The sequence below is a fragment of the Idiotropiscis lumnitzeri genome, chromosome 5 (assembly GCF_059441095.1).
Source record: "Idiotropiscis lumnitzeri isolate Australia: NSW breed Sydney's pygmy pipehorse chromosome 5, RoL_Ilum_1.0, whole genome shotgun sequence".
Taxonomy (NCBI): Eukaryota; Metazoa; Chordata; class Actinopteri; order Syngnathiformes; family Syngnathidae; genus Idiotropiscis; species Idiotropiscis lumnitzeri.
This window is the reverse complement of record NC_142395.1, coordinates 3,192,140-3,218,069: the sequence shown is the minus strand read 5'-3', so window position 1 is coordinate 3,218,069 and position 25,930 is coordinate 3,192,140. Positions and strand designations below refer to the sequence as shown.

At 44.6% G+C, this 25,930-nt stretch overlaps 1 protein-coding gene and 1 long non-coding RNA gene across 6 annotated transcripts; one reads left to right on the top strand and one right to left on the bottom strand.

The window, feature by feature from the left end:
* The first annotated feature begins 10,098 nt into the window (after nucleotides 1–10,098).
* Nucleotides 10,099–18,312, top strand: fgf19 (fibroblast growth factor 19). 5 transcript variants are annotated; one of them, XM_088297091.1, is made up of 5 exons: nucleotides 12,026–12,111; nucleotides 12,198–12,307; nucleotides 12,401–12,504; nucleotides 13,070–13,214; nucleotides 14,779–18,312. In XM_088297091.1, exons 4-5 carry the CDS (start codon nucleotides 13,179–13,181, stop codon nucleotides 15,097–15,099), a joined length of 357 nt encoding a protein of 118 aa, XP_088153217.1. In that variant the 5' UTR covers nucleotides 12,026–12,111; nucleotides 12,198–12,307; nucleotides 12,401–12,504; nucleotides 13,070–13,178; the 3' UTR covers nucleotides 15,100–18,312. The 5 variants fall into 5 exon arrangements, with proteins under 5 accessions (XP_088153216.1, XP_088153213.1, XP_088153217.1 ...); XM_088297090.1 differs by lacking the exons at nucleotides 12,026–12,111; nucleotides 13,070–13,214 and adding an exon at nucleotides 10,099–10,117; XM_088297088.1 differs by lacking the exon at nucleotides 13,070–13,214.
* An 828-nt stretch (nucleotides 18,313–19,140) lies between these two features.
* Nucleotides 19,141–19,861, bottom strand: LOC148335988 (uncharacterized). Its single transcript, XR_015843252.1, has 2 exons — nucleotides 19,392–19,861; nucleotides 19,141–19,294 (listed from the first exon to the last, which is right to left on the bottom strand). It is a non-coding gene; the product is annotated as an uncharacterized LOC148335988 (long non-coding RNA).
* Nucleotides 19,862–25,930: the final 6,069 nt, after the last annotated feature.

The window sequence follows — 25,930 nt, the reverse complement described above, 5'->3', positions numbered from 1 at the left end:
CGAGTGGCATTTCCGGATGGGACTGAACTTGACTGTGCACATCTTTCGGAGGCTCTCTTCCTTCCCAGTGGCTGAACTAAACTGAAACATCTGAGGGCAGCTCTGAAACCTGGTTCTCCATCCTCCCGCGGTGGGTATGCCCTGTTCCTGCTCTGTTCTGAGTGGTGTAGCAACCTCCACCCATTCAATTCACCAAATGACACATTACATTGTACATGTGATCACACACATGATTTGGTTTATCAAAATGCATTCATCTATATTTAGTCAGGAGTCGATCTTCCATTAGGATTATATATTTGTTATGTCTACCGGCGTTGCCTCGCACGCCTGCCTTGTCCCTGAGCAGCGGAAATGGTGTCATGACCCGTGTCGGGCATGTCAATGTTTTTGTTATTGTTTTCTTCCCTCCTTCCTGCCATGTGCTTCTGTTATTGTTTTGTCAGCTGTGTTAGCGTTTCCCCTCAGCACTCGTCATCACCAGCCACGCACCTGTTCCCCGTTACCCTCATCAAGCACCTGCTTCCCATCTGCTCCCCTAATGACTCGGACTATTGAAACCTCCCAGACCGACAACGCAGTGTCGGGTCATTTTCGCCTCTGTGTCTCGCTTTGTTGCCGCATTTCATGGACTGCCACGACCGCGTTTATTTCCGGCCCTGTTCATGCTCTCTGGTTCCTTGTCCTTGTGCCCGTTCAGTCTTGGTTAGTTGTAGTGATGGGTAGATGAGGCATCCTGTATCGTTTCGATACAGTGACACAATGTGTTGACACTGTGTTGACACTGTGTTGCTGAATACTGACACCTGGTGGACTTGCAGGAAACATTTGACAGGGTCATCTGACACTGATCTGTCAAACTAATTTTATCCAATTCCATTGATTAGCGACGTGATGTGTTTTTATATATCCTATTTCGTATTACTTTGCATCGCACTAATTATTCTCTTTTTTATCTAATTTATATATTTAACTGAATTATTGTTGTATTGCACTGGAGAGGGGAGCTCTCTAATCTCGTTGCACACTTGAGTACAATGACAAAGGGATTTCTGATTCTGATTAGGCATTTGCTTTCACATTATTTTTACATACACGCAATTTCATAAAAAAAATCTTTGATATTCAAGACGCAGTTGATAAATTAAGAGAACATCTGTCTGAATGCCCAAGCAAAAGTGTTGTGAATGACAATGCACTCATTGTAATTAAAGATTTTTATTAAAAAAATTAGTTTCTCCAGCGTTTTGTTATTCAGTCTATTTCTTTTTTTTGAGGCAATTTCCCCCGCCTTTGAGAAGATCCTCTCACAAGGCACTGAAGAGGCCGGTGTGCACAACGCCTGTGTGGCTAATATAAATAGGTGAGGGAACGTTGCCTCCATGGACTTCCAGTATAAGAGCGGGTCTTCCGTACGTGCAACGTGTCCTGCTGACATATAGCGCTGCACCTCTGAGTGCGCATCAACAGTGACGTCTTCCATCTTGCGGATCTTTAACGCAAAGTAACGCGCCAATAACTCGATGCTTGTTTTGAGCGTCCATCCTGTTGACAGATGCGCTTCCTTATGAACACAGTTTGGCGCGCGACCGCTGTGTCGACACGTTTCTGGGAGTGGTCACGTGACGTTCTCAAAGCAGTACGCGCACCGACACGGGGTTTGCCCTGGAAGCTCGGCGCGCGCATCGACGCCTCGGTGTCGTTGGACCCATCACTAGTTAGTTGCCTTTGTTGTTTTTTTGTCCACGCCCCGTTGTTGTCCCTGCTGAGCTCTTCAATAAATCCCCTTTAAGTTTCACCTACCCCGGCTTCCTCGCTTCTTGGGTCCACCTCCTCATCGCCGCAAGGCGAAACCCGACAGAATGACCCGACCCCGAAAGAAGGACCCAGCGAGGGGCTTGCGGCGGCGTCATGGACACCGCCGCACGGACCACCCCCAACAACCCGCCGATCAGCTCAGCGCCACGTCTGCCACGCTCCCCGTTTCTCCAGATTACGTCATCGACGGTTCCCCGGTCAATCCACCCCCTCTGATCCTCGACCCAGATTACGAGGACGAGTTCGTAAAGACCGCCTCCCTTTTGGACTCCCGCCGCGCTGAGCTGGGAGCACGACTGGCCCAGATAGCGGAGCAGGTGGCCTCGATAGCGGAGAAGGGCGCCGCCGAGGCACCACCCCGGGAGGCTATCATGGAGCTGACAGCTCAGATGGCGGAGCTGGAGGTCAAGATGGTGGAGAGCATGAGGCTGGCACAGCAGGCCGACCGAAAGATGGCTGAAAGGGGTCACGCCTCCACGTCGTCTGCCGCACCCCACGTCGCCTCCACGTCAGTAGCAGCAACCCACGTCGCCTCCACGTCAGCTGCAGCAACCCATGCAGCCTCCACGTCAGCCGCACCGACCGTGCAGCCTCCGGTGCCTGCCCCTCATCAGCCTGCCGACCAGCCCCGTACCTCGTCTTTGTTCTACGGTAACGCCCTCGACTTCCTCCCCGACCTTCCTCCACACTGTACCATAGATCCCGAGTACGACGACAATTTTGATCACCAGGCTAATTCACCCACTCACGCTTTTGTTGACTATGATTTAGCAAAAGATTTTGAGCACTATGCCCCTCACGTGTTGGTCGAGTCCGATACTATCAATGATTCTGAGCACTATGCCCCGCACGTTTTTGTCGACTCGGATCACGAGTACGATGCCGACCACATCTACGCCTTGTTAGACGCTCAGCGCAACCCGGACACAGTTAGTACCAGTCACAATTTCCCCCCCGAACCATTCCTGACACCTTTTTCGTTTGAGTCTTCCAAGACCACCTCCCACTCCACCTCGCGCACTTCACGTCCCAAATCTCGGAAGTCACGGTCGCGTCGCACACCTCGTTCACCATCGGTTTCAGCACCTGCTCACGTTCCCCTGGCACCCCCTAGCTCGCGTTCACCAGCCCCTGTAACCTTGGTCCCTCGTGTTCCCCATTCCCCTGATTCCCTATGGCGGCAGGCTGATAGGGATCAGGGCCCCCGGTTCGGCTGTGCCCGGACCGACTGCTGCATCCGGCCCTCTGTCGCCCCCCCGCCAGCTGCTGAGCCCTGCCCCGGCTCCTCTCCAGCCGCAGCGTCCCAACCCGGCTCCTCGCCAGCTGCTGATCCCCGTCCCGGCTCCCCGCCAGCTGCTGAGTCCCATCCGGACTCCCTGCCAGCTGCTGAGCCCCGTCTCAGCTCCCCGCTAGCTGCTGAGCCCCGTCTCAGCTCCCCGCTAGCTGCTGAGCCCCGTTCCGGCTCCTCCCCAGCTGCTGAGCCCCTTTTCGGCTCCCCGCCAGCTGCTGAGCCCCTTTTCGGCTCCCCGCCAGCTGCTGAGTCCCGTCCCGGCTCCTTGCCAGCCGCCGAGCCCCGTCCCAGCTCCCCGCCAGCTGCCGAGCCCCGTCCGGGCTCCCTGTCAGCTGCTGAGCCCCGTCTCAGCTCCCCGCTAGCTGCTGAGCCCCGTTCCGGCTCCTCCCCAGCTGCCGAGCCCCTTCCCGGCTCCCCGCCAGCTGCCGAGCTCCTTCCCGGCTCCCCGCCAGCTGCCGAGCCCCGTTCCGGCTCCCCGCCAGCTGCCGAGCCCCGTTCCGGCTCCCCGCCAGCTGCCGAGCCCCGTTCCGGCGCCTCGCCAGCGCTTCAAGTTCCTGTTCCGGCGGAGCACGTCCTGCGTCCGCCACAAGTCCCTGTTCCGGCGGAGCACGCCCTGCGTCCGCCACCAGTCCTTGTTCCGGCGGAGCACGCCCTGCGTCCGCCACCAGTCCCTGTTCCGGCGGAGCACGCCATGCGTCCGCCACAAGTCCCAGTTCTGGCGGAGCACATTCTGCGTCCGCCACAAGTCCCTGGTCCGGCGGAGAACGCCCTGCGTCCGCCACCAGTCCCTGTTCCGGCGGAGCACGCCCTGCGTCCGCCACCAGTCCCTGTTCCGGCGGAGCACGCCCTGCGTCCGCCACCAGTCCCTGTTCCGGCGGAGCACGTCCTGCGTCCGCCACAAGTCCCTGTTCTGGCGGAGCACGTCCTGCGCACGCCACAAGTCCCCGTTCCGGCGGAGCACGTTCTGCGTCCGCCACCAGTCCCTGTTCCGACGGCGCACGCCCTGCGTCCGCCACAAGTCCCTGTTCCGGCGGAGCACGCCACGCGTCCGCCACAAGTCCCTGTTCTGGCGGAGCACGTTCTGCGTCCGCCACCAGTCCTGGCTCCGGCGGAGCATGCTCTGCGTCCGCCACCAGTCCCTGTTCCGGCGGAGCACGCCCTGCGACCGCCACAAGTCCCTGTTCGGGCGGAGCACGTCCTGCGTCCGCCACCAGTCCCTGTCCCCGCTGCGCCCGGCCCGCCGCCGCTCCAAGTCCCCGCCTCTGGTGCACCCGGCCCCCGGCCGCTCCAAATCCCTGCCTTGGCGGCGCCAGACGGTCCGCCGCCACCCAAATTCCCTGTCCCGGCGGCGCCCGAGGACACGCCATCGCTTCCCGTCGCTGCCTCGGCGGTGCTCGACGATCCGCCGTCGCCCCAAGCTCCTGCACCGGTGGTGGAGGACGACACGCCGCCGCCTCTCGCCTCTGCCCCGGCGGTGCCAGATGAACCACCGCCACTTCTCGCCTCCGTGTCGGCGGCGTCCGACGATCCACTACCGCTCCAGATTCCTGCCTCGGCGGTGGACGATGACCAGCCGCCGCCTGCTGCCCTTGCCTTGGCGGCATCCGACGAGCCACCGCCGCTCCGCGTTCCTGTCTCGGCGGGGCTTGACGACCAGCCGCCGCTCCACTTTCCTGTCTCGGCAGGGTTCGAGGACCAGCCGCCATGCCACGTTCCTGTCTCGGCGGGGTTCGAGGACCAGCCGCCGCTCCACGTTCCTGTCTCGGCGGGGTTCGATGACCTGCCGCCGCTCCACGTTCCTGTCCCGGCGGGGTTCGAGGACCAGCCGCCGCACCACGTTCCTGTCTCGGCGGGGTGCGACGACCAGCCGCCGCTCCACGTTCCTGTCTCGGCGGGGTTCGACGACCAGCCGCCGCTCCACGTTCCTGTTTCGGCGGGGTTCGACGACCAGCCGCCGCTCCGCGTTCCTGTCTCGGCGGGGTTCGACGACCGGCCGCCGCTCCGCGTTCCTGTCTCGGCGGGGTTCGCCGACCAGCTGCCGCCCCAAGGGCCTGCCTCGACGGCGGTCGACGACCCTCCGCCGCGTCTCGTCCCTGCTCCGGCGGCGTCCGGCGTTCCACCGTGCCTCGTCTCCGTCTCGGCGGCGTCCGACGTCCCGCCATCGCTCCAAGTTCCTGCCTCGGCTCCGCCCGCCTCAACGCCGGTCCAAGCGCCGTCCTCTGCGGCACCCAGCGCCCCGCCGCCGCCCCTCGTCTCAGCCCCATCAGCGGACTCCATGTGGCGTTCGGGTCGTCCCGGACGTCCGCCTGAATGGCCCCATCGGGACGCACTGGTCTGGCCCCCCGGCCGGCCGCCTGAATGGCCACATCTGGACTCGCTTGTCTGGCCCCCTGGTCGGCCGCCTGAAAGGCCACAGCTGGACTCGCTGGTCTGGCCCCCCGGTCGGCCACCTGAAAGACCACAACTGGACTCGCTGGTCTGGCCTCCCGGACGCCCGCCTGACCAGTCTTTTGATTGCGGGTCGTGGTCCCGCCTTCCGGCCCCCTTCCGCCCACCCCCGTTTTTGGACAATGTTTTTTTTGTTTGTTTTGGGACGTCTGGGATCCGTCCCTTGAGGGGGGGTACTGTCATGACCCGTGTCGGGCATGTCAATGTTTTTGTTATTGTTTTCTTCCCTCCTTCCTGCCATGTGCTTCTGTTATTGTTTTGTCAGCTGTGTTAGCGTTTCCCCTCAGCACTCGTCATCACCAGCCACGCACCTGTTCCCCGTTACCCTCATCAAGCACCTGCTTCCCATCTGCTCCCCTAATGACTCGGACTATTTAAACCTCCCAGACCGACAACGCAGTGTCGGGTCATTTTCGCCTCTGTGTCTCGCTTTGTTGCCGCATTTCATGGACTGCCACGACCGCGTTTATTTCCGGCCCTGTTCATGCTCTCTGGTTCCTTGTCCTTGTGCCCGTTCAGTCTTGGTTAGTTGCCTTTGTTGTTTTTTTGTCCACGCCCCGTTGTTGTCCCTGCTGAGCTCTTCAATAAATCCCCTTTAAGTTTCACCTACCCCGGCTTCCTCGCTTCTTGGGTCCACCTCCTCATCGCCGCAAGGCGAAACCCGACAAATGGTATGAATTGTTTACTTTCACAGAGCCACAAATCACATTGAATATCGATGCGCATCATCATACAAAAGATCTAGGCCCCATAGTTGTTGAATACTCCGCGTCACTATCAGAATATCATATTTTAACACCCATTACAAATTCTTCGGTTTTGGGAACATCCAAAATTTCACAAGACGGGTCGCTCGGAAGAGGTAGTTCTGTGTGCGTGTCTCTGCTAGAGGAGTTGTGGACCCAGGGCCCGACTGATTTGGGGCTCGGCTCCACAGCTCCGCGATTGTTTTTACTGTCTCTACACCCTCCCCCGGTTGACAGAATCAGTGTGGGCACGGCCTGGAGGTGGATTGAAGCATTCGGGAGACAATAGGAGGTGAAGACTGCAGCGGTCTTGGAGCTGTCTATGTCTTCGAGAGCACCTATTCCTCACATAAAAAATGGTTTAATTTGGCATCTACCTTATTATAGTTTCGGGATTTTTTATTTTTTTATTTCATTTGGGTTGCTTTAAAGATTTGACAAAACACGGTCAAAATTGGATTGTTAGCTCGGCCGAGGCTTAATTGGCAATCTCTAAACACAGTTAGATATTTGAACTCAGTGAACTAAATTTTATTTTATTCAGGAATGATTTGCCCATGTTGCGAAGCCAAATTCTAATATTGTGCCATATTAGCTGGATATCATTAGGACATTATGTCATGATCCGCGTCGGGCATGACAGGGGTTTTGTTGTTTTCGTGTGCATGCGGTTTTGTTATTGTTTTCTTCACCTCCCGGCCATGTGCACTTGTTATTGTTTTGATCTGCTGAGTAGGGGCGTTTCCCCTCAGCACCTCGCCCTCACCAGCCACGCACCTGTTCCCCGTCAGCTCACACACCTGATGCCCATCTGCACTCCTAATGACTGGACTATATAAACACCTCATCCCAACAACTCATTGTCGGAACATTGCCCCTGCTACGCCTGCCCTATGCAATTGCTGCCGCACTTTCCGGACTTCCACGACCACGTTTGTTCCTGTCAAGTTCATGCCCCTGTTCACGTCCTCGTTCCCGTCACGCCCCTCAGCGTTTTGCCCCCGGCTTATGTTCCTCGTCTTCCTTTTCTGTTAGTCACGTTTTGGTTGCGTCCTTGTTATTTTTCATCCTGCCACGTTTGTTTGTCCACGCCCCGTTGTTTGTCCTCGTTAGCTTTATTTAATAAACTCCCTTAGTTTACCCTTCTCCTGCTTCCTCGCTCTTTGGGTCCACCTCCTCCTCGCCGACCGGCGACCGAACCTGACAGAATGTTCCGACAATGAGTTGTTGGGATGAGGTGTTTATATAGTCCAGTCATTAGGAGTGCAGATGGGCATCAGGTGTGTGAGCTGACGGGGAACAGGTGCGTGGCTGGTGAGGGCGAGGTGCTGAGGGAAAACGCCCCTACTCAGCAGATCAAAACAATAACAAGTGCACATGGCCGGGAGGTGAAGAAAACAATAACAAAACCGCATGCACACGAAAACAACAAAACCCCTGTCATGCCCGACGCGGATCATGACACATTATTGCGAACCAACACTGCTGGATTGTGGTGATTATCGGCAAAACTAAGTTTATATGTTGGAGAATTGTTTCTGGGGGCAATGCCTGTGAGGATGACACGGTCTAGATTATATTCGAAGAAAGCTATTACAACAGTCTGGGAATTGAAATAGATATAATATTTGGTGGGTTTACGTTAATTAAAATATATTATTCAAGTGACTGATACAACCTTCACAAACAAATTGAAAAAGGTGATTGAATACAATTAATTATGATATTATTGCGATTATTTAGCATGCATTCTTTGAAGGATTGTATAACGATTGCTGGCATTATTTTAAACACTTACGGGACAGAAGGTCAAATATTTAATTTAGCAGGTTCATATTTACTAAATATGTTAAACATTAATTAAACAAAAAGCATTTATCAAATGAAAGTACGGTGCAATTAGATACAAAAGGTTGTAAGTGGTTCTATTACTCACAACTTCGACCCGCACCGGAGTTCTTTCCCCGCTATGGTGAGCCTGAAAGGTTGACCGCCCGGACGGGCAGGTCAAGAGAGGGGGAGATACTGACCAATTGAAACACATACAAATCAAACATAAAAATGGACACGGCTGTCCTTTTCCTTATTATTTCTGGATGATAGGCTTGCTTTCTACGCTTTCTAGAGGGAAATTGTACGAATCTGGACCAAATTTTCCCACTGACAACCCCCCGAGAAACAAAAGCCCCATTTTTGATAATAAGGTGGCCAAGCAAAATTTTATGTGTTTGAAGTTGAATGGAGCAGGACACACAATTGGACAAATACCGTGGGATTGGTGTGAAACGAATGTGTCTCTTCCAGCAGGACCCCCGCTTTCCCGTGCGGACGTCTGGTTGTGTTCTGGTGGGAAATTTCTATACGACAGGCTGCCGACCAATGCCTCTGGCAGGTGTGCCCTGGTGACTTTAATTATGCCGGTGAGTGTGACACCTGTAGATTTGGACCAGTTAAATTGGGATCAATTCAATCAGGTCATCCCGATGTCCGGTTTGGATAGACAAAAAAGAGGTTACAACAGGGGGACATTGATGCAATAAGCGTGCCAAGAGGGGTCCCGGACGAATACAAATTGGCAGACCAAATCGCATCAGGGTTCGAGAGCATTTTTGTTTGGGTGACCCCAAATAAAAATGTGGATCGGATAAATTATGTCCATTATAACGTTCAGAGATTGAGTAATTTTACTACTGAAGCTTTAGAGGCGGTACATGAACAATTGTCAAAAACTTCATTAATGACATTTCAAAATGGGATTGCTTTAGATATGTTATTGGCTGAAAAACAAGGAGTGTGCGCGACATTTCGGGATCAATATTGTAGTTTCATACCAAACAACACGGCACCGGATGGCGCGTCTCACCAAGGCATTGGAAGGTTTGCAAACTTTAAACAAAAAGAGGAAAGAACATGGAGGTGTAGATTCGGAAATGTGGTCAGGATGGTTGAATGTCTTTGATTAGCTCTATATTAATCTCAGTGGCAGTATTTACAGCTATTATGGTGCTTTGCGGCTGTTGTTGTATACCTTGTATCAGATCTCTTACAGTTAAAACCCTCGAGCGTGCCTTGGGCCCTCTGCCACCGGGTGGCAAGTACATGATGATCCCCGTGTCGGACCCACAGCCGGTCCATGGGGTTCAGCGGAGTAAGTGGTAATGGCCTCAGTTGTCTGAGGCCATGAGAGGGAATAAAATTTTTATATATCATTCTACATTTTTATTTTTTACTGTTTTTATTATTATTATTATTATTTTTTAAATAAAATTTTTATATATCATTCTACCTTTTTTATTTCTTACCGTTTTTATTATTTTTTTCTATTATTTTTGTGGGGGTGATGGCCTCAGTTCACTGAGGCCATGAGAGGGATTAAAGGATTTTATACATTGGACTATAAAGGATTTTATACAATTGACTACAAGTTACATGGATTCAGTTTAATGCAATAAAGATATTTGCTGATTGTGCTTTGATTCGATGTGCAGTGGAAGGTCAGGGCAGGCTGTGTGAAATGCGTAGGTGGCAGATATTTTTTGTACAGGACGAGCCGCACTTCTGATAACGGGGGTACTGACGCAGGGCCTCCCCGACATCAAGGCGCTGCTGTGTGAGATTGGACGAGCCGACACGTCATCCTGCGGGCAGAAGACGTCCACTAAGAGAAAGCTAAAGTTAACTGCAGATGACACATAGCCAATAGTAGAATAGTAGGATATCTTTGCTTTGTTTGCTGAAATGTATAAATGATCCTGGGCAACTCGGGGGGGGGCGTCATCCTCTGTTGGGCACAGGGACGCGCAGAGCTGTAATGGTAGGGACCCGAGCCCCAGATTTGTATTAGATCTCCTGTTAGGAATAAATGCACTCCCGTGTGAAATCGCCGGCTTTCTGGTCATTTCTCTCTCAAAACGAGCGCGCACAATTGTTGGATGAATGTAGGTCGTGTTTGGTTAATTTAATTGGAGTCAGATAACTAATTCGAGCACTTTGGTAAACGTTTGGTACATTTAAAGTTAAAAATTCCAACAATTGTCAATAAAATATCTCTTAACAAAGCTAAATTGATAAAAAAAATATCATTTTGAGAACAGTACTCTGTGGTGCAAATATTGATGAGATGATAAATATTTACTATATGTTTTTTTTTTAACTTTATTAACATGAACAAACCAAACAGTTATTAATACGTACATAATATAGAAAAGACAAAAAGAGCCAGGGTTTTTTAAACAAAAGATCTATATAAATAACATAAAGCAATAGTTTTAATATGTTTACTCTACATTTTTTTATGTTTACAATACGTTTGAAGTCGAACCTCTTCGTTGTGCTGACATCAGCCATTTCCGAGTTCCAGCTGAGAGCGTCTGCTAAATTGCCCACGTAACCGTCATCTTATTTTATGTTTCGATATGTAATGGTTGCAATACTACGCAGCCCCTTAGGGGACACGGAAGAGAAAAAAAAAACTTTGCGTTCCCTCACAAAATCTTTGCGTTCCCTCGCAAAGCTTTCATACACACATTCACATATCACATAAAAAATTATGAAAAAAGCATTGCGGGTATGAATTTTTATTTTGGGAGAAATATGAAAAAATTGTTTATGAATAAATTAAAAAAATTATTATGGGTTTAAAAAATACAAAATATGAATGTGATAAAAATAATTCGCACACACAACATATTTTTGATATTTTTTTAAATAAAACATTTTTGATCATATTTTGAAATAAAAATTATTATTTTTTTAATCACATAAAAAAATATATGAAAAAATATGTAGCATATATGTAACATTTTCAGTAATATGTTTGAGACCATTTTCAGTTGGTCATTTTCAGCCCACTATTTGAGAAACCACTGGGTTAGAAAGATGTGAGTGGTGTTTTTTTTTTGGCAGTCTGTTGTCCAAACATGTTTCTTGCTTGCAATAACATGAATGATAAAACAGACTACGACATTGTAGACAGCTGCCATTTTGTCCAGCTTTCTCTTGCATCGTCACCGAAAAAACATATTCACATAACGTATTTGTCACTCTCAATTTGTCACATAGATGTCTCAGACTCTGACCAGCAGGGTGTGCTAACATGCACTCTGCAATTCCCCAAAGGGAATAATGTCCTATGGTCGATAGAGTTGTTCAGTCAATAGAATGCACCTCGTTTGTTTTGGGGGAAATTTGAGACTTTAAAGTGTGCCTTATGGTTGTGAAAATACGGTATTTATCTTTTTAAAGGTTTATTCTGTTTTTACAGTGAATAATAAATACGCAGAATTTCACATTTTAAATGTTTTATCCTTTAAAAGTTTTATTAAAAACAAAAAAAACTCATTCATATGTATTTTTGAATGAATTTAGAAATGTTTATATTTTGGAGATAGAGATGTTTAGGGTAAAATGTAGGCAGAGAGTAAAATACTACACCCCGAAAAAAACAAAACAACCTTTATGCTTTATAATCAAACACTGATTTTCTTTGTCTTAATCACTTACAGTATACAGAGCTCAGTTTAGATTTTATTTTCGAGGGGCGGTGTTGCAGTTCATGCTTGATTTAAATATTTTGGTATTTGGGCCTCTTTGGGGCCAAAGAGAACAACGATTTAGTTGGACGTTGCGAAGGGGTGTGTTGGAATGCTTCTTGGAACTGGATTTGGGGGAGAATGTTATCAGAAACTGATAAGGACAGCATTTAAAAGGCTTGCTAGAGAATAGAGTACATTATACTATCAAACAAGAAGGATAGCGGAAACTGAATAGGATCAGGGGTCTTGAAGAATCATGCTTCTGGTACATAAGGTCAATATATTAGTTGTTAATATATTTGTTGTGGTATCCTTTGTTTATATACCACTTTCAATCCTGGAATCCCACTTACACAACAGCTGGAGTGAGACAGTTCGCTTTAGGCACCTGTATGCTGCCAGGGCAGGAGTACATCTTGTGATTCATGAAGATGGACAGATTCTCACCTCTGCCGATCAATCTATGTATAGTAAGTAATGTCATAATTTTACAGTGCAGAATACTTTGTTTGCTATTGGTAATGACTACATTTTTTGCTCTGTTTATTAAATGTGAATAAAAGGCCTGCTGGAGATTCGCCCTGTGGATCCAGGCTGTATTGTCATCAGAGGCATTGAAACCGCACAGTTTCTTTGCATGCATGTTGATGGAATGTTGTACTCATCGGTAAGTAATCACGTGTGTCTCAAAACTGTTCTATATGAGATGTGAAAATTCACATTTTTTTCACTTGTGAGGTGTACAGTACTTTGGATTAATAGTTAGTTTTTATGCGTATAACGCAATTAAAAACATTTTTAATTTTTTTTTTTATTTTGTGTGCGTGTGCGTGTGCGTGTGCGTGCGTGTGTGTGTGTGTGAGGGGGTGTTGTTTGTATGTGTTTGGTCCGCTATCTATATTTACTTCGCAATTGACTGGTGTGGAGTACAGGGTGTCCCCCACCTCTCGCTCAATGTCAGCTCAGATAGGCTGCAGCCAACCCATGAGCCCAATGAGGACAAGTATTCGAGAAAATTGATGGGAGTTAAACAGGTCCATGTAGCTACTTTTTAGGGTGACAGATTTTTTAGGTTCAATGTTACAATGGCAGATCACAATATTTCTCCCACATTATATTTTATTTTTATTTTTTCAATTGGTGTTAATATGAGTGTGAATGGTTGTTTTCCTTATGTATTCCCTGTTATTAAATGGATATCACTGTGGACTGCACCTCTCTCCCCAATTTAGCTCCAGCTCTCCTGCAATCCGACTGAGGTGTTATATTATATAATCAAGTGTTTTAGAAAAGGGCTGACTGGATGGACTGTACACATAGCGCTATAGGGAAAAGTGGCGCATGGAAGAGGAAGTGCAGGGACTAAACACACAATGGGTAAGGCAATGAGGGACAGGTGGAACATATGAGGGCAGTGTTGAAAATCAACACGAAGGGGCACGCATGAGGCCCCTGAGATGGCAGATGTAAAAAATAAACAATCACAGATTAAAGTAAATACACAATTAAAATAAAAATGACCCAGTAAAGCTCCATAAACTAAGTAGTTGAGATTTTGAGATCTTGCTAATGTGCACCTGCCTCAACATTGCTCAGGAAGTGCACTCAGCACATCAACATTATCAGAATCAAATATTGAACTTTTTTCTGACCAAATACAATTTACGAATTTGGACAAAGATAAAAAATGCACAGTGAGTGACTGCTGCTCAACGTTTACTGTGTCACAAAACTGAAAATATCTGTATTCATACAACACTCGAAGTCCAGTCATTCATTTCAAACAAGCATTTGGTTCATCAACCTTTGTCCAGTTTGGTAAAGGATAGAATATGTTTACAGAACGAAAAAACTGAATGAAAAGTGCCAGCAAAAACAACCTTGGCCTCTGAATAGATAGCTCAGCCAAGACAAACAGATGTCGAAGAACTGAAAGAACAGCAGTATTCAAATGTCCGTTTATTTATTCAATAAAAAAAAAAATGGTGTAAGAAATAAATAAATAAAAAGTGTAAAAAAAAAAAATTTAAAAAACTTAAAAAATCTTGTGTCCATTATACAAACCAATAACTCTTCTTATCACTCTAAATAGCAAAACATTACACTTTCATTGATTTGACAGAAATTCAGTCCTCATTTGCTATTGCCTCCTTTTTTAAGGGCATGCCGACTTTTTCCACCCCAAACAACTTCCGTATATATTACATCTTAACTGAGTGATATTTTTCTCATGTTTTTGATAACGTTAGGTTGCAAGTACACAACGAGACAATTTCCCGTTTCCTCCAAGAATCCTGTACATTTTTTTTCTAGTCAAGGAGACATTTTGCAGTTAAAACAGGTTTTATTGTATTATTTATTTTGCCTTGACATCTTATGATCTCTTGGTACCTGTCATGAGTTTGCTGGTGTTACTGGTGTATTTCAGACTGATACATCGTCCATAGAATTATTGAAGTTAGCAACAAAGATTATTTTTATTTCATGATTTTCTCTTCATACACCACAACAATGATTATGACATAAAACAACCGAGATGTGATTCCGCAGTGTAAAGGGTAGACTTCTAACTTTGAGTGGTTTCACAAAAATATGGCACTTACCATTTATAAATTACAGCCATTTTAAGATGCCTAAAATTGCCTTAATTTTCAGGGTCTCAAATTCATATTGACAATGGACTCAAAACAGTTCAGTGACGAGGTGCGGTCCATTACCTTGCTACTTTAAGACAATGAAGCAGATGAAAGTGTGAAGGTGGTAACAACTTAACTCCTAATATGAAGTACAAGATCTCAATGCAAGTGAATGTAAGTTGTACGTTACATTATTTGAAAAACATTGTCGTGGAGGTAACATCACAAAAAGCACCCTGGAGACTGGTTAAATTTTTGTAATTGATGATTTGCAAATATATTAAATGTGGCCATTTACATTGCAGAACATCTACAGTGAAGATAACTGCACTTTCAGGGAGCAAATCATGCCAGATGGATACAGCATCTACATCTCTGTCAGACATGGAGTACTTCTTAGCTTAGGAAACCATCGGCGGCGGCTTCAAGGCAGAGACAGTGGTGTCCCAGCTTTGGCTCAGTTCCTGCCTCGAATCAGTACTGTAAATCAGGCATCAACTCCAGCTGTGCAGTCTGTTTATCACCCAAGCCTGGACGCGTCCCAAACCAATAAACCACTTGACACGGAAGAATCCTTTGGTGTTCTTGCGCGGATCATTCATAGCCCCAGCTTTCATAAGCGATGAGAAGGCAGCATTGAGACCTTAAGAAACAAAGATCGGCTGCTCAATGCCTGTTTGACCCAGGCATGTCTCCAGGGAAGTTACATCATATTCAGTTCAGTGAAGTCCAATGCGACCAAACAGAATCCAACAGATGAGCAATTGAACGTGCTTCTCGGAATCTGTAAGAATCAAACATATCATTGGAAAAACACCTACTAAGGGCATTAGCCAATGAAGTGTGAATGTGCTTTTGAATGGCTGTCTGCTCCTAACTTGGCAGGGATAGGTTTGTGCTTCCTTATGAACTGAAAAGGATTAATGATGATGGTATAGAAATGGATGAAATCTGTATTCACAAAAAATGCATTTACCTTAGCATTAATCCCTGAATTTTGAGGATTTCAAATGCTGAAGAAATAAAGTCAAGACAACTAGTGACTACTTGTATGCAATAAGGATGTCTGGCCATAGCTTGTAGGGTTGTGTCCTTCTGGAACTGAGCGACTTCTGAAGATAAGAATGCAGATACCATTTCCCTACTAATGGATGGGTCCCGCGGCACGGTAGCCGACTGGTTAGCACGATGGCCTCACAGTGAGAGACAGTATTGGGCGTCGGTTCGATCCCGGCTCCGGCCATCCTGTGTGGAGTTTGCATGTTCTCCCCGTGCTTGCGTGGGTTTCCTCCGGGTACTCCGGTTTCCTCCCACATTCCAAAAACATGCATTGTAGGCCGATTGAACACTCTAAATTGCCCCTAGGTATGAGTGTGAGCGCGGATGGTTGTTCGTCTCTGTGTGCCCTGCAATTGGCTGGCAACCAGTTCAGGGTGTCCCCCGCCTACTGCCTGAAGATAGCTGGGATAGGCCCCAGCACACCCCGCGACCCTAGTGAGCAGAAGCGGTATAGATGATGGATGGATGGATGGTTGGGGCCCTGCATAAATGCAAAACTATCCTGTGATAGGCAAGAGATGAGGGTAATGGTCTGTGGACAACCCACAAGTTGAAAAAACATTACAGAGATCCTTTCCACCAGTTGTCTGCCCCATTTGATCAACATGGAGTTAAACTCTGATGACTGTGTTCTATTTATTTAATTAATTAATTATTTTTTTTAGCAGGGTAGTAAATTACAATGGTCAATATTTAACAGCATTTCATCGAACTACCCAAATCTTGACAGCAGTAATTTCCCAAACATTGTGCTGTGAGAGATCATTTCGAAAAATTATCCAATTATCAATCCATACATCTCAAACGTTATGCTTGCAACAAGCTGAGAGCTAAAATAGAGCAGGTTCAAGATCATTCTCTAATTGAGCTCCAATATGCTGGAGTTGCCTACGTGCAGAAATTAGAACGTTACTTCAGACTTAAATATAGTGTTCCCTCTGTACTTTGTGGTTTGATTATTGCGGATTTACGCTGTCGTGGGCTTTTCATTTATGAACCTAACTTCTTGGGGTTGGTTGTTTGAAAAAAAACGAGATCATGAACATAAGAGGATGTTGCCCCCAAAATCCCATTCCCCTTATCGTGGGCGCGTTCAGAAATACGCTCCTACCACACTGCTTAACTCATCTTGTTTGAAAGCTCAGAATGTTGTTCAAATGTCCCATTTATTTACGGTTATTCAGTGTCCCAAAAAACGACGTACCAGAGCCCTGTGTGTCATGCAATACAGATGGAATCGGTTTACGCATGAGCTGCTGACTCCATGCTGCGTTCAGAAATTAAAGTGAGCGGAGTGCGCCCTTGCCGGCGAAACAAACATGGTGTTGTAAATTTTACAAGGCTAAAACAAAAGAGCTTGTCATCTGCACAAAACAAGATTTGAAGAGAACCAGTTTCGCTTGATGGTCAACATATTGAAAATGGATAATTTGAAATACCCTGGCACATTTTAAGAAATAAATGAAGGTAGCCGAAATAAGTAAAACAAAACTACTAATATCTGCCCTTTATCAACACAAAATGAATGGCAACTACAGCCAGGGCACTCTTACAAACATAACAATTTTAAAATATATAACAAAAGTGATCAAATCATTAATTTATAAATTATATATATTTTTTTAATTCAAAGACTGTTCTAATAGCTTTCTTGGATTCTTGAATATGTTCTAAATGAAAAAATCTTTACATCCATTTTTCTTCGAAACATTTCTCAAAACTGCCCACAAGCGCCACACTCCAGCAATGTTGGTTTCCAAGGCCCAGTGGTAACTTGAACACGGTGTTTTGTTCTGAGACGTGCTAAAGATGTACAGCTAATATGGCACAATATTTGCAAAGTATGCAAATTATTTTTTAAGTAAATCAAATTGAGTTAACTGAGTTAAAATATTTAACTGAGTTAAAAAATTTGGGATTAATCAACTGAGTTAACGCTTTAATTTTGACAGCCCTAATATGTATACTGTTTGGTGTCGGTCTTCCAAGCGTATCACCCCATACTTCCCACACTTCAATGCAGTGGGTCAGCTATTGAACAATCAATGAATTATTCGACGAAATTGATGAACATTCTTGTTCAGTGATTCTTTGTCCTCATATGTTTCTGAAATAATTTGGGATACCTTTGAATTAAAGTGTTCTACATCAGTTTTCCATGTTAAATGTTCATCAGTCATAAAAGTTAGGAAGTTGATTTTATGATCGCTTTCAATCTATATAAATCAAATTGTATTGAATGGTAATCTGTTCCTTGCACCATCAATGTTGCTTCCCCATCGATATTCTGTATAGTGAAGTGATGTGGAGTGATATTCCTGCAACTAAAAATAATAAATTTGGTCTTGCTATAATTTAAAGACAATTTGTTAACATTGAATCACGTCATACTTTTCTGAAATGTTCACAAGGTAATGATTGTATTCATTTGCAATTTCCTCTTTTCTATAAATTTCCTATGGCCTTACGTTTATTACACCCCATGTGTTCTTTGAACTATTTTTACTTTAATCCTTTTTTGTGTTTTTATGATTGATTTGAGTTTTTTTTTGTATTTTTCATACCAAGCCTCTGTGTCTTTTGTTCTTAGATTGAAATCATTCTGTATTGTTTATTTCGTACAGGCATATGTTAACCTGTTTGTCATTCAAGGATTGTTAATAGTGTTTTTTTCTGCTATGAGCATACATTTTGATCTTTTTACAATTTTTGTCAAATGCATTTAAAAGTGTAATCATTAAAAAATATAGACCTTATTAAAATCTCTTGGATATACTTTATATTCTGTCTCTTCAAGGATTTTCTCTGGAGGCCTTTAAGATTTTTCAAAATGTATCTCTTATATTGGAATTTCCTCATCCACAGTGTTTATACATATTTTTTCATGAATTTTAAATATGGATACTAATGACTGCTCACATTTTCATTTACAAAGCACTGATAATTTCATCATGTCTGTATTAACATTGGTAGGAGCACTATGACTAGTGATCCTGGTTGTTTGGGTATCATAGGGCATAGAACTGCAATTTTCATGCCATTCTTAAAATCATTTGTTGCTGCAATGCTACCCAAATCTATATCAAAGTCACCACGAAAAAATTTTTATTTGCTTTTAATATCCTCGGTCATTCAATAATTTTATCTGGACAACAAATAGGCATCAGGGCCATATGGTCTATATACACATGTAATCAGTAAAACTTTATCCCACATGAATGATTTCTGCTGCTAATACTTCGTTCAAGTTAATCACAGGTACGGTTTCAACGTAGATAGCTTCGCCTCCACAATCTTCACCCATCCTGTTTGCATAAAACATATTGTATACTTCTATCTGAACTTAATAAATATATTTCCTTGAAATATTTCTCTGCTACAGCAATAACTTTACGATTCTCTCTTAGTTCACAAAAACCTGATTTTAGTTAATTTGTATTTCAGACGTTGGCAGTGTGTAATGGGCTGGCAAACGTATTCTTGCAAACCTTATCTGACTCTTGTATTAAACTGTTGGATTGAAAAATTGTTACATTGCCCTAGTATGTGTATGTGTTACGGTTACTATCAACCGAGGAGGTGAAAGGAGGACCCAAGAGCAATCGGCATTAAAGGCAATGAGGAAGGATTTATTGTGAGTGAATGTAAGTGAGGCAAGTTGTCCAGAGTCCTTTGGAACAGAGGGTTGAATCAGGCAGTGCAATCCAGAATCCAGAGAGTGCAGGTGGCAGTCAGGCAGGGCTTGGGCGGGTAGGCAGGAGGCTGCGGCAAACGCGAGAAAAGAAAAACCCAACGAATCAGGTTAGCCAAAAACACACCACAGAAGATTCGCTGGGAGCACAGATGTGGACCGTAGTACCAAGGCAAGGGCAGGAATAATCTGGCGCCTGACTCCTGGCTGCACCGAGCTTAAATGGTGGTGTTGATGATCCTGATGAGCGACAGGTGTGCAGGAGCAGGAGCCTGAAGAGGTAGGGGCGTGACCAGGAAGTGGGAAGGAGCCACTCAAGCCCTGTCAGGAAACAAGAACACCACAGTATGTTTTGTTTCATTGTTCCAAGTCTGAAACATAATATTCCAGGTCAGTGAGGATTTGACTTTTTTACTCATTTATTCACGTGAGGTCCTTTATTTCCTTCATAATCTTCATTAGGATCACCTTTGTTTAAATTGATACTTTCACGGACACTAAATCCTTTATTTTCTTAATGTAACTACTTATTTTTTTGCCATTTTGACTGTGCAAAAAATGTAAAGATAAAAATAATTGCTGCTAAATATTCTGGCTGATCTGTCCAGTTACATGCTGGTGTCAGATTTGCTCGTTGCACCACTGGGCGTCAGCTCTGACGCCTTGGTCTCACCTGTTTGTTTCTCTTGAGCACTGCTGGCCAGTGTCGCTGGGCGATGAAAAGCCAATCTCCTCCACATGTGCCACTCACGTCGCTGCAGTCGCACAAAATCTCTGACGCTTTAGTCTCACCTGTTGGTCTCTCTTGAGCGCCGCTGGCTGGCGTCGCTGGGCATCACTGGATGATGTTATGTCAATCTCCTGATTCACTGGCTCACAAGGATGTTCAACACAGCCTTGGAGGATTTCCAGTACATGACGCCTTCCTCAATGTTGAACCAAGGGTCCAGAAGGTCCACTAAGAGCCAGCGAGCGTCAGCACGCCACTAAATCTTCTTTTAACTGGTATCTAAGAGATGCTCTCAGTGTCTTTATCTGATTAAAGCCGTGTTTCGCTGAGAAGCACCGGCATACGAAGGTCGCGAATGTTGGAATCGTCTACTTCTCTGACAAAAATCAGGTGATTGCCTCTGTCATTAGCGACTATTTAGGGATTTTAAGAAAAAAATGTTGCTGCAGGGCTGCCTTTGTCTTCATATTTTTTCTTCATGTCTCTTTCACCATCTGCTTCACCTCCTGTCTTTTGCTATTAATGTTCTTCAACTAGTCCAAATGTATTGGAAAACATGGGGTCCTCTTCAAAAAAAGCCGACATTTCTTTGTCGGCTGACGTCCAAGGACAGCTCGAATTCTTCTTTCTTCTGTGGTCAAGGAAGAGAAGTTCAGTTGCAACAGCGAGTTAAGCAATATCTTCTGAAACTTAAGGGACTTCTTCCTCGACCAAGACCTTGGTTTCAAAGATGTTGTGGACATTCAGTCTTAATAATTAATTGCCAATCTTATGATGTATACAATTTCATCTGTGTGCATTTTTTTTATTATTATTTTAATTCATTGTTATTATTACCACTACAGTTCTTTTTCTTCTTCTTCGAAAGGGAAGACGAAGGAGAAGAACCTCTGCCACAAGTAGAGGGATTTATTCATTTTGCATTGGAAAAGTCAAATTGACTAAGTGTAGCAATTGTTGAGAAGGGTGAAAACCGTGCGTCGGTGACGACTAGGCCATCTCCTATTAACACAGTGCAACTATAAATATTAGCATTTTCGCTGCAAAACAAACCCACAATGAAGAGTTAATACTCGCTGTGCACCATTGGCAATGAGTGCCACTGCCAACTACTGGAATCCATGTGCAATTACACTTTATTGGAGTCTTGTCTCATTATTGGAGACAAAAAGCATGTTTCTCTGGGGTCACCCCCCCTGGGGGGCCCGCCCCACTATTTGAGAAGCACTGTATTTACTCTTTCTGTACATACAGTTGTCAGCTAAAGCTAAAGTCTCTGACTGTCTCTCTCTGACTTATTAACAGTCTTCTAACTGACAAACTGATGGAAGCGCGGTCAAAATAATGACGACAGACTGGCCGATGGTCCTGAAATAGCAGTGATGAAATGTAATTTAGCAATGAATAAAGGGTGATTTAAATAACTATTATGGAATGACAGACTGACATTAAAGTTTTAGTTTGGCTTGAAAAAATGACCGACTGACAATGAAGGACGTGCGACCTGTACGCTGGCAACTGACGGACAGGCAAAATTTACTGACGTGCTCACTTCTGAATGTTTCCTTCTACGCACTCATTCATGCCAGGCCTGAAAATAAAAAGTCAATTCATGCAATACACGTTGTGATTGTTGATGATTCAGGTCCTCAGTGTGAAGAAAATTCAATATTCAAATAAATGGATGCTCCACTTGATGAGTTTTTAGTTTTTACAGCCAAGAGGATGAAAACTTTGACTCAAACACTACCACAGTACACAACCAGGTTATTATGTGCACATTTATTCTCAAACACAAATAGCAATTGAAACAGGTAGTCAAGAACTATACAGGGACATGAATAGCAATGAATGAGAAATGAATGGGATGAAATAAATTAAAAATGAATGATATTTGCTCAAGACGATAGAAATTTCCAATAGTCAGACAAACATGGGACTGGGTCACAGTCTGGTAAATTCTCCAAATGTTGAGCTCACAGTTTGTCAGATTTGGCTCCTAACGAGAGCATTTCGAAGTTTTCCATGATTTAAGTCTCGTAGTCGGTGGCAAAGTCAGTTGATGAAAAACTGTGGCAGGAAAGACTAAAAAAGTAAAATAAAAGGGGGGCAGATACAAATGTGGTCTCACGGCCTACTTGGAGTTGCAGTTGTGGTCAGCGGAAACAGTCGGAGGTGCACGGTGAGAAGTTCTAGCGCGCGGCTACTTTTGTCAAGTCTGCCAGACCAAGCAGGGCGTTGGTTGTTTTATTAGGCCAGTGCTTCACAATTAATTTCTGTTACCCCCCCGCAAGAAGAAAACAATTCGTGCTCCACCACCACCAATCACTCTTCGCCGCAATTATCAATTAGCGAATTTTGTTGCAAAACAAACCTACACTGTAAAGTTAATACTCGCTGCGCACAATGAGCAGGGGTCAGCGCCACTGCCAACTACTGGAGTGGATGTGCAATTACATTTAACTGTAGTACAGCTTGAAAAAAAATATGTTCCCCAGTAGTGCTGCACGATTTTGAAAAAAAAAATAAATAAATAATTGCGATTATTCAGACCTATACTGCGACCACGATTCTATTTGCGGTTTTTGTATTTTACACGTAAAAATGCATTAAAATGCTACTGTTTGTAAAATATGTGTTATGGAGTATTAATGACAAGTGCCAAGCAGTATGTCAGTCAAGGCTGTAGCGCAGTCTGTCTTTATTGTGCACTTCCGTGACTCGCTGCCGCTCAGTACTGCAAGCGAGACGGACATAAACAATTGCGGACAGTAAACATATCTCACAATACATTACACTGTTTTCCTTTCTGCTTCGACTTGCTTTATTTTATACACTCTTTAACTTTTCGTTTACACTTGTTTCTCATTTCCCCGCTCACCACTGCAGCATATCCGCTCATCTCCTCCACTGCAATCTTCCTCACGCATGCACGCGCACACCCACACGTCACACACAAGCTTGACACAATGCTCGCAAAACTACGATTGTGAGTCAATTTCGTTACAAAGAATTTGCTCAATATTATAATACAAATCACTAATGTCACCATTTGATGAAAAGTACAAAGCGCTCTCCTCTGGCGATTATATTGTATTCGTTTTTTGAGGGCTAGAAAAAGCAGCATATTCATCATTGCTTGTATCAGACATGCATGATCACAATTTACAATGTTGCCATTAGTGCTGAAAAGATGCACTGAGAGGGAGCTTGTCACCGGTACACACAAATACTTGGGAAATAATTTTCCGATGTCAATTTTTTTCAAAACGTGAATGCTACTGTTAGCGATCTTAGCCTAGCACGTGAATCACCGCTATGTTACGTTATTGTGTGATTAAATAACGAGAGAGCGAGAGAGAGCGGTTAACTTGCTTGTTAACGTTTACTATGACGACTCTCCTTTTTCCTTACAACTCCACATTCCTCTAACAAGTCCACTGATTGGCTGAGATAACTCTGATTGGTTATATTAACCTTTACACAACACGCTAGTTGTTGCCTCCCCTTCATCTGTTTATTTCGAATCTGTTTGACAGGCTTCATACTCGAATCGGTGGTGCTATTTTAAAGGTTGAAATACGTTGGTCGTGTTGCCTCTGGATCTGATGTTTTTTTTTAATTTTTTTTATGCGTTCCATTTTTGTCGAATCTGCCGTACATCCAAATAATAGACGTACCGCCCGTTTTATAGCACGAACATCTCTCTCTCCTCGTCTACGGCGGCAGAAGTTACTTCCATTACATCCACTTTAGTACACGGCAATGACAGAAAAAAACAGAGGTGCACACGTAGTGTGTTATTGTCGGACTGCGTTGACTGTTGGCTCCGGAGCGCAGACTAACGCGTGTTAGCCAACTACACTGATTGGCCAGCGCTATTAAGACCCGAGCATCGACAATTATGGTTGGCTTATTCATCTGTCATTCAAAGGCCAAAGGTTGGGGGAGGGAGAAAAAAAATAAAAAACTTCACTGTTTTGCAATTAGGTAATCGCACTACGTCAAACCTCGATGTCGATTCGATTTCGATTTATCGTGCAGCCCTATTCCCCAGGTTCACACGCGCCCCCCTCAGCATCGCACTGCGCCCCCCCAGGGGGGACCGCCCCACTATTTGAGAAGCACTGTATTAGCCTGTCGCATTCTGCAATAGCCTGGCGGCACACACCAAAAAACAAATAAAAGACAGAAATTCTTGGAGAAAAAAAGTAGAGAGGAGTAAATAGATGTTCAGGCTCCAGCAGGAAAAGAGCACCAGAAGAAAATTGCAAAATTCAAATTCACTCTCAAAGCCTCCGCTAACATATGGGGGGCTAATTAGTCACTGAAACGTTACATTTCTTTGAACAAATCCATTTTAGAAAATTGTCCCACCTTTTATAATATATTACGATTAAATACAAAGTCAAAACAAAATCACCCTGACCACGAGTGATTCAAAATGGAAGCAACAGATTGTAATGTACAATTGTGACTCTTACTACATGCCAAATAATCTAAATCAAGATAATGCAAGTCAGACAAAAGGGCGCACACAGACATGAAACACATTTACAATATTTCATAGGCAATACATAAATAACGCAGACTGAATGTGTCATTATTTTACTGTTCTGTTGTACAAGAAAAAAAAAGGACATTTGCAGTTCTCGTCGTTGTCCTTTTGGGGTCACCAAAGTCACACATTTGAGCTGGGCGTCAAATGTTGATTGATGTCTGGCTTGTGTTCCCGAGCTCGATGGCATGTTTATCAGGGGTCACCCTAAATAAAGGCGTGCCCACTTGAAGTCTGTAGATAAATCTATTGAATTTCTGAGTGTTAACTGTGTTCACAGCTCGGTGTGATGTTCGCATTCCCGCAAGGGTGTCCTCATCACCCTTCCTTGGAGAAGAACCAGATTTTCTGGTCCCCTCAAGGGATATTACGAAAAAATTAGTCCATATTGTGTAAATGGAATGGTAAATCTGGAAAACTTTTGATAATCGCTACATTAGTGACTTCTACAACCACTCTAAGTGCTATCTAAAACAAATAATAAAAAGGAAATGGTGCCAGTGCCAAACATGTGCTCCTCATGTCAGCGACATGCCCATTCCTGCACGGTGGTGGTAAGAGTCCCAACTAAGAACAATAAAAGGTGTGGTGTTCATAAAGTCAGTAGACTTTAGAAATGTAGAGAAAGTGATGCAACCAGTAAACATGTTTTTGTGAGACTGTTGATGAAACATTTGTATACAAGTTGTTTATATAATTTTAATGTATACTTATAATTGTGTCATTTTTTAAATTGCATACCGGCAGTTATAGCAATATACATCACATTAAAACAAGTAGTAACTCGTAACAACAGTATTTAATTCTGTATATAGATAAAAAGAAGGAACAGGAGTTCTGAGATTGCGACTATTGAAGTGAAGCTTACGTCAAGGGTATACATACACTGCGTAACAATTATTGTTCTAGTAGCCTTTAATGAATAGCATTTTTTGTCTATACTCTGGCCTTGATATTTGTGTCCTAATACCGCAAATTGCTCACCAATGCACCAGAGCAGGGGCCTCAATTCCCTGGTCATTTGCATATTCCTCAGCATGTCTAGTTGAGTAACATCTGGTTTCTTGAGCACGGCAACTTTCTCTGTGCATTCAAGACATATTGGGGTGCTCAACAAAAAAACATGTGGTCCCCCGTTTTACTTGAAATTGACTGTTCTTGTCACCAGTCTTTCACTTCATGGCAGGTTTTGAAAAATACATGACTGGGACTGGGCATTTTCATCCACTTAGTGTCACTTCAGAATTACGTTTGGCCGAAAGTTGTCATGAACCTGAGTTCTGGTAGACCATAAGTGGAAAAACAAAAACAAGACACACAAGGCAACGACCAAAAACATGGTGACCGCACTAACAATAAACTTCGCCACAAAATATCATCCTGCAGGCCGAAAATGGCCAGTAATGGAGATTACTGCTC

Coding starts and splice junctions, on each gene's coding strand:
- fgf19 (XM_088297087.1), top strand. CDS start 12,094: ATGCTTCTGGTACATAAGGTCAATATATTAGTTGTTAATATATTTGTT. Junction 12,308..12,400: donor TGCCGATCAATCTATGTATA/GTAAGTAATGTC, acceptor TGTGAATAAAAG/GCCTGCTGGAGATTCGCCCT. Junction 12,505..14,778: donor ATGGAATGTTGTACTCATCG/GTAAGTAATCAC, acceptor TTTACATTGCAG/AACATCTACAGTGAAGATAA.